This window comes from Trypanosoma rangeli (genome assembly GCF_003719475.1).
Source record: "Trypanosoma rangeli strain AM80 chromosome Unknown Tra_15.4_contig_00266, whole genome shotgun sequence".
In the NCBI taxonomy this organism is placed as follows: domain Eukaryota; phylum Euglenozoa; class Kinetoplastea; order Trypanosomatida; family Trypanosomatidae; genus Trypanosoma; species Trypanosoma rangeli.
Genome location: NW_021706006.1, coordinates 1 through 11035, shown reverse-complemented (window position 1 = coordinate 11035; position 11035 = coordinate 1). Strand labels below are relative to the sequence as shown.

The window sequence follows — 11035 nt, the reverse complement described above, 5'->3', positions numbered from 1 at the left end:
TGCTTTTCTTTCTACTCGTTTCTTTTTTCCCCTTTTTTTCTTTTTGTGTGTGTGTGTGTGGGTGGGTGGGTGGGTGAGGCAGATTTCGCTGCTTGAAGCGGGCACTGGAGGAGAGTGAAATTCATCAAAAGGAGGAAAAAAAGAAAAGAAAAAAGGTAAAATAGATTAGAAGACAAAAACACGGTTGCTTATTGCCATGCGACTCAGTTACAAGAGCGAAATTGGCGCCATCTGCACAGCGTGTGTTGCGGCTGTGTGTTTCGTCGCGCTTCCGCGTTCTTACCTCACCGTGGCGGTGCCGGTGTGGCTTGTTGCTCAGCGGCTCGTGGCGCGTGGGTTTTGGAATTACGTGCAGCCACCACAGAAGGGCATTGAACGCAAAATTTCCAAGGAATGGAGCGAGGGCGTGCTGCCGCGGGGGTGGCGTCCGGGATTTGTGATGTCGCATGACATGAAGGAGGAGGAGCGACCCGTGGCGGTCGTCACGGGGACAAACAGCGGCATTGGGTACTACACGGCCGTGGGCCTCGCGGTGGAGGGGTACCGTGTGGTGTGCACCTGCCGAAACCCGGCCCTCAGTGAGTCTACTGCGGTGAAGATTCGCGAAGAGGCGGAGGGTGCTCGACGCAGGCGCAGCAGGGACCCGAGGTACGCTGAGGTACCAGAAACAGTTCTCGTGGACGGTCGCTTTTCCCTCGAATGCGATGACTTTGCTAGCGTTCGACGGTTTACAAATCAGTTTCAGGCGGCATACCAGCGTCTCGACGTACTTGTGAATAACGCTGGTATGATGCGGAAGCGACTGGAGTTTAGTCGGCATAATTCCAAGCTTGAGCTCCATACTGCGGTCAACTTTCTAGGTCCGTTGCTGCTAACAGAACTTCTTGTGCCTTTCATTCAGCAGAGTCAGGGACGTGTGGTGTATGTTTCATCTGAAGCCCACCGTTTTCCGCAAATGTCGCTGGAACCGGGTCTCTGGAAGAGGTCGCCGATCCCATGCCTTAATGGGCGTCTATTATCTGTTCTTCAGCAGCTCAACCAGGGCGAGTCCGGTTCAACGGGTCCGCTAACGCAAAGGACACTGGGTGGGGCGTTTGTTCGCTATGGCACAAGTAAACTGCTCAATATTTATCACGCGCACTACATTGCACGGCATCACAGGCTGCCTGTTTGCTCCCTGCATCCTGGCTGTGTCGGGACAAATTTCTCAAAGGATCTTGTGTCTGGGGAGTGGATCAAACGTATCTATCAGTATGTCTGTCTCCTCTTCCTAAAGACATGGGAGGAGGGGGCACAGACGACGTTGCACTGTACGATGTGTGACGTTGATGAATTGAGGCTTGTCAAGCCGTTGAGGGGATCACCACAAACTGAGCCCGTTAGCCCGTACTTTGTGGAGTGCCGCAACCAGACACTGGAGGCATTGCTGTCATATGGCTGGGATGTTGAGGAAGCAGACCGCATTGTGGAGTGGGGGAAACAGTTGGTTGGGTTGACACAGAAAAGTGGTTAAAACAAAACCAAAAATGCTTTTTACCAGGAGAGCAGAGAACAATTCCTTCCCCGCTGTTGTGGTGGGTGCGTGTGCCTCATTGTGCCATGACTGTGGATGTGATTCGATACATATTTTTTTATTTTTATTTTTTTGACGGGTTGCAACGAGGCGAGTTGGAGGCGCTGCATGGGGGGCTCTTATCAGCTTTTTTTTTTCTTTTTGGCTTGTTTTGGTGTTCTGCGTCCGCCATGGTTGCCCTGTGGGCTCATGCCACTTTTTCTACTGGATGCGTCTCTTCTTTTTTTTTTTTTTTGTAAGCATTTGTGTGTATTCTTTTTTTTTGTCGCCTGCAGAGAACCGGATTGGTGTAGGTGGAGGGGGTGGGGGAACCGCTTCTGTTCTTCTTCGCCCCTCTTTTTTTTTTTGTGCCTGCTCGCCCTTTTGCCCCTTCACGCATCCCGCTGAAATGGTCGTGCCTAGGGCAGTGTGCGCCGACACCTGCGCCGCATACCGTCGTCTCCTGGGCGCAGTGAAGCAGGTGACACGCGACTGCCCGCTGTACAGAAAGGAGGGGCTCACGCGATACGTGGCTCTTCGTTTTTTTGACTCAGCCGAACAAAACCGCCGTCGTTACCTGCAACTTCGCGAGGAGATGGTCTCGCAACGAGGCAGGGGCCGGCACAGGAAGCTGCATGCGATGGAGGCTCAATACGAGTCCTTCATTGCGAGAGAATTGCAGAGGGTGCGGGAGGTGGCGGAACAGATCCTCCTCGCACCGGGCAATCGGACTCTTACTTCCATGTTGCAGGTTCTCGCGGCGGGCGTTGGCAACTCATACTATCAGCATACTGTGGAGCAGAACTATTTTCATTACTGCGAGTTTGAGAACAAGAGAATGGAACGGAATGAGGTGGAGGAGGAGGCGACGGCGGAGCGCCAAAATCGCATCATGCAGCACGCCCTTATTCCTTACGGTGAACGTCTTCTCTTCCTTCATCGTCTGAACGTCAAACATGACCCGGACAGTGCACAGGAGCATGGCAGTCTGACGTCGTGGCAGGTAACAGAGGCTATTATTGGGACCCGAAGTGGTGTTTCTGCACATCACATGTCACATGGAAAGGAGGATGTAGTTGTGGAGGTTGACGAAACGTACAATAAACAAATTGTCTACGTGCGGTGTGAGCTGTACGACTGGGGTCGGGAGGTGGAACGGGTAGAAATTACGGAGTCGGAGGAGGTACGCGGCACCGTCTTTCACGCAGAGTACTTCAGTGTGGCGCAACGTCTCTGCGATGCCCTTCTGGCAGAAACCCCGTTGCACGCCTACCGTTCCACAGTCGTTGTTGGCCATGGCGTTGGAGGGGCTGTGGGGTTTTGTTTGGCGCTTTTGCTGCACGCTCGTGGGTTTGATGTAAAGAATTGTGTGACACTTGGCGCGCCAAAGGCGGTTCAGAAGACCCTTGAGCGTTACATTCATGCCATCAACCCTATTCGTATCGTGCTGGAGGGTGACCCGTTGATTGACCTGCCGGTGACTGGGGCCGAGGGTGATGCGTTCGTGCACTATGGTGAGATTTTGCTGATGGCCTCCGCTGCGACGCCGCAGCAGGAGGGCGATGAGGAGGGAGGACGGCAAGAGATAAATTTGACGGCTGCGAGTGGGACTCTCACTGCGGAGGCACTCAGTGACCTTTTAGACTCCGCGCAGCATGTGCCGCTGGCGTGTGAGATAAGTGAGACTGAGAGGGATAACGAAGAACTACAGGTCGAAGGGGGACTGGAAGAAGATGAAGAAGGCGCATCGGAGTTTGGTCGGATAGCGGCGGAACGGTATGCGGCGGGCTTCTTGCCAGAGGACTATATCGGACGACTTGTCGACATTACAGTGCCGTTAACGTATGCCGAAGGTGACGAAGTGTGGGACGAGGGTGGCAACGCGAAAATGTGGCGCGAATCAGCGCTACAGCCTCACATATCCGGTTCACATGGATGACCATGCGGGCATACAGAACCCATCGTGTGACACTTCTGCAGGTAGTACAGCGTAACGCATCATTTGGCCTTTGTTACTCTCTTTCCCCATGTTTTTTTTTAATTTTTCTCCCTCTCCCCTGTGATTGGTGTTAAGTAGGTGTGCATCTGCCACTGTATTGGGGACTCCATTTCTTTTTTTTTCCTGCCTCGTCTTTCTTCTTGGCTGCTCTTATACGCTGACAGATGTGTGTCTAACAAGGGGGAGAGAAATAGTTTTTGTGGGTGCGTGTGGTTATAGTCTGACCTTTTTTTTGCTTGGTTTTCCGCATTTAGGGCTGTTGGTTGGAATTTGCAGCGGCAGATGATTCATCTTTTTTCCTCAGAGGCTCTTGCGGCGCTGGCGTGTCTGCTGTTTCTCGCCATTGCCGCTGTCGCTCAATTCTTTCGATGGCCGTTTTGGAGCTCCATGACAACGGCGGACACGCTGCTTGCAATTGTGAGCTGCGCCTTCGCCTGCCGCGGGGTGGCGTCTGGGCGATCGTGCAGGTGGCCGAGTGATATGGACTTCACGTCTTGCGTGGCCCTCGTCACAGGGGCGTCGTCTGGCGTTGGCTACGGCGTTGCGCAAGAGCTCTCGCAGCACGGGTGGACAGTCATTATGACGGGGAGGAACTTGATGCAGCTGCTGAAGGCGAAGCGGTCTCTCATGGTGCAAAAACCCTCTGGGCGTCTCGTTGTGCTCGGGGAAGTGGATCTGTCCGACCTTGACAGCGTGCGAAGCTTCGCCGCCTCCGTTCTGGAGCAGAAAGAAAAATTCCCCGTGTCGTTGCTGGTGAATGCTGCGGGTGTTTTGCGCCGCCACTTGCACCGTTGCGAAGACACAGGGATGGAGGAGATGATTGCCACCAATGTTGTGGGCCCCATGCTGCTCACAAATTTGCTGCTGCCACTGCTGGAAGAGGCGGCGGAGCGCAGTGGGGTCTCCTCGCGCATCGTCAATGTGGCCTCCTCATGTCACACGTTTCTTGGGGTGCGGCAGCGCGGCGGGCCGGCCGAGATGCTTGCGGCGCTGCACCCACAACCAAGTGAAGGCGCCACCGTCGCGGCGAAGGCGGGGGCAACCGCCATGAAGGACTTCACTCTGGGCAACTTTGTCGGGTACTATGGACTCTCGAAGTTGTGCGTCATTTGGTGGACCTCCGTCCTCGCACGCCGCGTCTCTCGTTCTTTCTTCCGCCACGGCGATGGCAATCAACTCAAAGTGTTCGTCGCATGCTGCCACCCGGGCATCATTACGACACACCTGTACCGTGACCTGTTTCCACAGCGGGTGCTTGACTACATTATTTACTACCCCTCCTTGCTCATTGGGAAGACGTGGAGGGAGGGAGCGCAGGCGGTCTTGCGGGCAAGCATAGAGACGGATAACATGGTGCATGGCGGCTACTACATGTGCACTGGCGAGTATGGCCCCAACAGTGGCATTAACTGCCTCTCAAAAGACGCTATGAACATGGATGAGGCAATTAAATTTTGTGCTTGGGCAGAGATGCAGATAGAGGCACAAAAAAATAGACCGAGGCAGCCAGGAGCAGGGAAGAAAGGTGCGACACCGAAGAGAATCATGGGGGTGAAGTTTGTGACGTGAGCAGGTGCGGTTGTGAGAAGAAAGCGTGCAAACCTCAACAAGACGGAAAGGAGCTTCCGAACCCATGACAGGTGCTGATAATTTTTCTTCTTCTGTTCCTTCTCTTACTGTTTTTGGTTTGAGGGGGCGTGGGAGAGGGAGGGTGCGGCCCAACATGAGGCTGGCAAAAACATCTCAAATGGGTATAGTCTTTCAGATTTGGAATTACGTGTCTCTCATTGCAACTCATGTGCCTTGAAAACCCGCCCCGCCCAATCCCTCAGCTGCCCTGCGCGCAGGCAGGGTTCCGGGTGTCTTTTTTTTTTTTTGTGTTTGGAAGCTCCACTTTTCATGACCGACTCTCTTTGGAGTGGGTCGTCAACAGTCCTCTTGGGCTTTTCCCTGCTGTTGGATGGACGTGGACGGAGAGGAGACTTTTTCGGCCACAAAGGCAACGCAGGGGAGCATACATTCTTTTTTTTTCCCCCCTTTTCACTTCCTTCTGGTGTGGCGGTAAACCATAAGACGTGGATCGTTCCTCCTATGTGTTCCGCTGTTGCTGGCGTATTGCGGTGTTTGTGTGTGTGTTTTGTCTCTTTGACTTTCAGTGCCGTCTTGATTGACGCGCGTTTGTTTGCGTCATCAGAGGATTGGGTGTGGAACCACACCATGTTGCTTTTTTTCCCGCTTCCCTTGCTTGCTCCGCTGCAGAGTGAAAGGAGGCATGCCGTCGCCCGAAATAAAACACCGACGGACGGAAGAACAAGTGCCGTTTGTTCTCCCACAGTTTCATCTGCCTCCTCAGCCACCGGTCAACGGGTTTCCGCACGAGACGGACCTTCTCATCCGGGGCGTGCGTGGCAGGGCCGGTGTAGACGGCAAGGCATTGCTGCTTAATGCCTCGCCCACGTTGGAGCTTTCAACGGATGAGTCGGCGGCGCTTCTTACAGCTCTGCGGCAACACCCCAAATGTGAGTCTATCCGAGCGCAGCTCAACGGTATCAACGAGTCGTACCTTGTGGAGGTGTTTGGCGAGGTTGACGCGCAGGAGGATGACACGCGGCGCCGGGTGGACTACAACGCCGCCTGCGCTGTGCTTAAATCCAACTCCTCTAAGCGGCTCTCAGCGTGTGTTTCATGCCTCACGCGAGGCCAGCACCGTCATTATCGCTCGTGGATACTGAATTACATGCAGACGGGTCTTCCACCGAAGGCCACCGAGGAGTATCCGGACATGAGCACCGTAGTAGACCTTGTTCAACGTGAGCAGACGGCGTACCTGCACAAATTTATGGAGGAAATAGTTTCATGTGAGGCCTGCAAGATGGAGGCTGGCTACAACAAACGATCTAGTGAGGCAGCGGAAATGCCGATGCCGCATCGGTCCTGTTGGAACCATAATTACATGGACGAACACGTGGAACGATTTGCGAAGCGCTGGTGGCGTTATCGAATTGAGTCGAGGCTGCTGCGATGCCTCGCTGACGAGGAGACGAGTAAAGACAACAACAGTGACGACCGCGGCGCCGGCAACCACGGTGATGATGCATTTAGGGAGAATGTATTTTACCTCAAGAAGGGTTTAGCAGGAGCCGATACGCGAACAAAAGTGTGGGCGAGGCCGCGTGCTGAACTGACCTCCCAAACACGCCAGTTCGCCGCTCAATGCATCGCTTCAACGAATAGGCCGAATGCGACATGTGAGGAAGCGCGGCATTATCCGGCTGTTTCCATTCCACCGACGCTGCCACTGGCAGTGCAGCAGCTTGACACGCGCGAGCCACAGCTGTATTCTCGCGCCTTCCCGGAACAACCGCGTGGCGAGATAGAGAAAGGGGCAGCCGGAGCAGAAGAGGAAGAGATGCCGTTACTGATTCCTCCCGTCAACACAATGACGGGCGTTTCTTTCACCCTGCGTGTATGCAAGTCGGCGTTGGTGGAGCTGGCCGCGGCGCACCTGTCGTCATGCCGTGCTGAGTTTCGGCTTCCGGTACGATGCGTGTGGCAGCCGTCGGAGCGGCGAGTTGATATTTCCATTGAAAAACCGCTGCCAGGGCATCGGGAGTCGCGGCGCAACATAAACGCGGCGGCGCTCAAGCGTTTGGTGGACAATGAGGTGCGTCTTCCATCGAACAGCCGCTGCAGTGCGCGGGGGCGGCACAAGAGCAAGTGTTGGGCGGAGGTCTCGTTTGGTGCCGATTTTGCCTTTTATTGTGTGTCAAACTGTGTTTTTGACTTGACCCATCAATACCCCGTTTTCCGCCTGATAAAAATGGAGTACAACTGCAAGGGCTACAACACAGTCCCTGACGACGAACAGACGTTTCACCATGAAAGTTTTAGCAAAAGGGAGGTGGTCCGCATGTGGATACTCCTGCACTGCAACCCCACCGCAGTCCTCTACGTCTACCGCATCAACGCCTACTCCAATGCGGTGATGGGCATTGAAAAGTTTTCGTCTGTGTCGTTCATGAGTCAGGTGATGGGGTCGTGGTCGAGTGACGTGGATGTGCAGCGCACATGGAGCTCCCTCTACGAGCTCCTGCAGAGCACTGTTTCCGCCGTTGTCCAGCGACTGCAACTCTCGGGTGGCGCTGACGGCGCGAAAAACGTCACGTTTATTCTTGCCAAGGAGAAGGAGGACGGCAATGTGTCGCTCTGCTCCGTGAAGGCTTGTTATCCGCAGCAAACAGTTCTTGATGAGGCGGTGGGGACCTTTATTGAGCCGAGCAGCCGCACGGTATGCCGGCGTGAATACCTTCCGCCGTGCGTGTGGCCCTTCCCAGATCGTATTCCCTACACATACGGCCCGGCTCCAAAGTCGTGCTACGTCATCAATAGGACGACGGAGACACGGCACGACTCCGCCTACTACGCCAAGCACGACGTCTGGCAGCATGAGTCACGGTACTACACAGTGGGCGAGGATGGGGTTATCCGGGAGCTGCAGCCGGCGTGTGCGTAATCCACAGAAAGTGAATAACAATTGAACACTGAGGGAAAAGAAGAGAATGAAGCAAACAACCAATCAACCAAAGGCAAAAAAGAAAGAAAATAAAAGATTGGGGTGAGGAGGCAGGTATGAATGCAACATAACAAGCAAAAAAGGAAGGCGGCGACAAGGTGAACTACACACGCGTCACGTCGGCAACGCGTTGGGTTGACGCTCAAGGAGGAAAAAGTAACAGTGCCGTTTTGAGGTGAAAGGAGATCACAGTAAACCAAAGTGGGCCCTTCCCCTCCTCCCCTCCCCTTCCCTCCCCCCTCATGGGAAATCCAGGGTGATGCATGCGGTGATGCCTGAACTTACCCTCGTGCTCCTGGTAATATATTAAAGTGTATTCTTTTGATTTTTCCTTTATTACATTGCCGCAAATTCTTCTTCTTGCTCCATTTCCCTACATTTTTTAATGAACCCACAGCCCTGTTGTGGGCTGCAGGGGGGAAGGAGGATATAGCGCATGTACTCTGAACGGGGGGTGCCCTCCGTTGCGCCCCCACCTTTGCTTTCTTTTGAAGAAGAACGGTTGTTTCCGTGCGAGTTGGCATACAATACAGATAGTGAGAATATCTATGCTAGGAAGAAACGTCTACCTGGCACCACGGTTCTTTAACGGCACTTTGATGAAGGTGGTATCCTGCATGAAGCAGATACAATTTGGTTGATTGAAACTGCCGCCGCATTGTTTGCGCGGGAGCCTAATATTTTACGTATTGAGGATCCCATCACTGTATGCGGCGACATTTACGGGCAATGCTATGATCTAATTACCTTTTCGCAGCTTGGTGGTGACCCGAGTGACACGCAATATTTGTTTTCCGGGGACTACATTGACCGAGATCTCTTCTCCAATGAGGTGACGCCTCTCCTCTTTGCTCTCAAAATTCAATACCCAAAGATATTCTGGATGCTGCGGGGGAGCCACGAGTGCCGGCATCTTGCCTGCAACTTCACACTTCGTGACGAGTGCGGACGCAAGTACGGTGAGACGGTGTATGAGACGTTTCAGCAGCCCTTTGATCAACTGCCCTTGACTGCCCTCGTCGCGGAATCGTTTCTCTGTGTTCATGGCGGAAGTTTGCCGCACATTACGACTCTCAGTGACATTGGCAACGTTGCGCGGGCGCGGGAGCCACTGCTGTTAGGTTCCATGTGCGGCCTTCTTGTAGGTGAACCCCATGGAGGACGCGATGGAGCAGATGTATCCCGAGGTCTTGTCCCTGCACAATGAACTACGCGGTGGTTCGTTTGTGTACTCCAGCGGCGTGGTGGGGGAGTTCCTCACCTTGAACGGCCTTCTCAGTGTGATTCGCGCGCACAAGACACAAAACGAGGGCTTTTGCGGCTTGAGGAAGGTGGAGGCCCCGGGGCTTCCATCCGTTAGTTGGGTACTCCCCGCCCCAAATTGTTGTGACGTCTACGATAGCAGGGCACCGTCCTGAAGGTTGAGCGCAAGATGCTGTGCGCGATGCAGTTCGGCACCGTCCCTCACCTTTTTTCTGCTTCCCCAACTTTACGAGTGCCTTTACCTGGTCGCTGCCCTTACTTTGCGAGAAGCTGGAGGACGCCATACTCCTCCTCACCCCAACGGAGGAGGGGGCATAAATGAGTTAACTCTCAGTCGGCTTTGTGCTTCGAATTTGCTTGCGTACCCGCCTGCTGGTGGGAGCAGGACAAGGGGGGCCGCTAGCGAAAAGTAAGAGGGTAGGGGGAAAAGCAATGTCTCTTTTGCTCTTCCCTCTCATGCTTGTGACGACTTCTAGACTGTGGGCAGGCGGCAGTGGAAAGAAATAAATTCCCGGTGAAGATGCTAGCACACTCTCATTGGCTTGCTCATCCCTTCCCTCTCTTTTTTTTTTTTTCTTTTTTCTTGATTGCGCCCACGCACCTCCACTATCGGGGCCCCACACTTTGCTGAAGGGAAAGGAATCACGACATGCCTCCTAAGTTTGACCCCAACCAGGAGCTCACGGTTGTTGTGAGGGCCGTCGGTGGTGAGGTGCCTGCGACGGCGTCGCTGGCTCCCAAGGTCGGCCCACTCGGCCTGAACGCCAAGAAGATCGGCGAAGACATTGCCAAGTCCACTAAGGACTGGAAGGGCCTTAAGGTCACATGTGAGCTGCGTGTGAAGAATCGTGTGGCCACTGTGCGTGTTACGCCGTCCGTTGCTTCTCGTTTGATCCGCGCCTTGAAGGAGCCGCCGCGTGATCGCAAGAAGGTGAAGAACATCAAGCACAACGGCAACATCCCCTTCTCGGAGATCCTGAAGATTGCAAAGGAGGCGGCACCCAATTCCATGGGCGCCACCATGAAGGCTGTCGTGATGGAGGTGCTCGGCACGGCGGTGTCGGTCGGCTGCACCATCGACGGTGAGAGTCCGCAGGCGATTCAGGGCAAGGTCCGTGATGGCAAGCTGAAGGTTCCAAACTAGGTTCCCCCGCTCTGTGGGGTATGCAAACATGCCTACAGACATGCGCTTGGACGTTCATTGGGGAAAAGAAGGTCACATGTTGCTTCCTCTTCTTTGCCGCTTTGTTTATTTATTTATTTTTCTTTCCTTTGGTTTTCTCCCAGTTCCTGCGTGGAACAAAATTCTGCGTGTGCGCGACTTTGCCGGTCCCGGTGTTGCTGCTGCTTTTTTTTTTTGCGTTCTCTCCTGCACCTTTCTGTTTTGTTGTTGCTTCTCCCACTTTCTACATTCTCTTGACACGTTATGCCCACCCCGCGCGCATCTGGCAGTTCATTTGTTTTACTTTTGCGTGACAAGTTAGGAGGGGCGAAGGAATTTAGGGGCGGTGCAGGCGGCGGGAACGAAGGAATAGAAAGGAAAATCCCACCACCACAAAGCAGTAAGGGGGAAAAAAGGGAAGGAAAAGCGGTTTCCTGTCCGTCTGTCTGTGTGGGTGAGAGAGGGAGAGAGAGAGAGAGAGAGAGA

At 54.0% G+C, this 11035-nt stretch overlaps 7 protein-coding genes across 7 annotated transcripts, besides 5 other annotated features; 6 read left to right on the top strand and 1 right to left on the bottom strand.

Annotated features, from left to right (window-relative positions):
* Positions 1-45: 45 nt before the first annotated feature.
* Positions 46-76: a microsatellite.
* A 120-nt stretch (positions 77-196) lies between these two features.
* On the top strand, positions 197-1513 carry TraAM80_06899 (short-chain dehydrogenase; the record flags this gene model as incomplete). Its single annotated transcript, XM_029383721.1, has 1 exon — positions 197-1513. One exon carries the CDS (start codon positions 197-199, stop codon positions 1511-1513), a length of 1317 nt encoding a protein of 438 aa, XP_029236496.1.
* Positions 1514-1790: 277 nt separating this feature from the next.
* Positions 1791-1837: a sequence feature (GA-rich).
* Positions 1838-1961: 124 nt separating this feature from the next.
* On the top strand, positions 1962-3491 carry TraAM80_06898 (putative lipase; the record flags this gene model as incomplete). The annotated part of the gene is made up of 1 exon (XM_029383720.1): positions 1962-3491. One exon carries the CDS (start codon positions 1962-1964, stop codon positions 3489-3491), a length of 1530 nt encoding a protein of 509 aa, XP_029236495.1.
* Positions 3492-3833: 342 nt separating this feature from the next.
* On the top strand, positions 3834-5120 carry TraAM80_06897 (putative short-chain dehydrogenase; the record flags this gene model as incomplete). The annotated part of the gene is made up of 1 exon (XM_029383719.1): positions 3834-5120. The coding sequence occupies one exon, from the start codon at positions 3834-3836 to the stop codon at positions 5118-5120; it is 1287 nt and encodes a 428-aa protein (XP_029236494.1).
* Positions 5121-5823: 703 nt separating this feature from the next.
* TraAM80_06896 (uncharacterized protein) lies at positions 5824-8064 on the top strand (the record flags this gene model as incomplete). Its single annotated transcript, XM_029383718.1, has 1 exon — positions 5824-8064. The coding sequence occupies one exon, from the start codon at positions 5824-5826 to the stop codon at positions 8062-8064; it is 2241 nt and encodes a 746-aa protein (XP_029236493.1).
* A 266-nt stretch (positions 8065-8330) lies between these two features.
* Positions 8331-8362: a sequence feature (G-rich).
* Positions 8363-9007: 645 nt separating this feature from the next.
* On the top strand, positions 9008-9331 carry TraAM80_06895 (serine/threonine protein phosphatase 2B catalytic subunit; the record flags this gene model as incomplete). The annotated part of the gene is made up of 1 exon (XM_029383717.1): positions 9008-9331. The coding sequence occupies one exon, from the start codon at positions 9008-9010 to the stop codon at positions 9329-9331; it is 324 nt and encodes a 107-aa protein (XP_029236492.1).
* Position 9332: 1 nt separating this feature from the next.
* TraAM80_06894 (uncharacterized protein) lies at positions 9333-9671 on the bottom strand (the record flags this gene model as incomplete). Its single annotated transcript, XM_029383716.1, has 1 exon — positions 9333-9671. One exon carries the CDS (start codon positions 9669-9671, stop codon positions 9333-9335), a length of 339 nt encoding a protein of 112 aa, XP_029236491.1.
* Positions 9672-9949: 278 nt separating this feature from the next.
* Positions 9950-9972: a microsatellite.
* Positions 9973-10036: 64 nt separating this feature from the next.
* TraAM80_06893 (60S ribosomal protein L12) lies at positions 10037-10531 on the top strand (the record flags this gene model as incomplete). The annotated part of the gene is made up of 1 exon (XM_029383715.1): positions 10037-10531. One exon carries the CDS (start codon positions 10037-10039, stop codon positions 10529-10531), a length of 495 nt encoding a protein of 164 aa, XP_029236490.1.
* Positions 10532-11005: 474 nt separating this feature from the next.
* Positions 11006-11035: a microsatellite.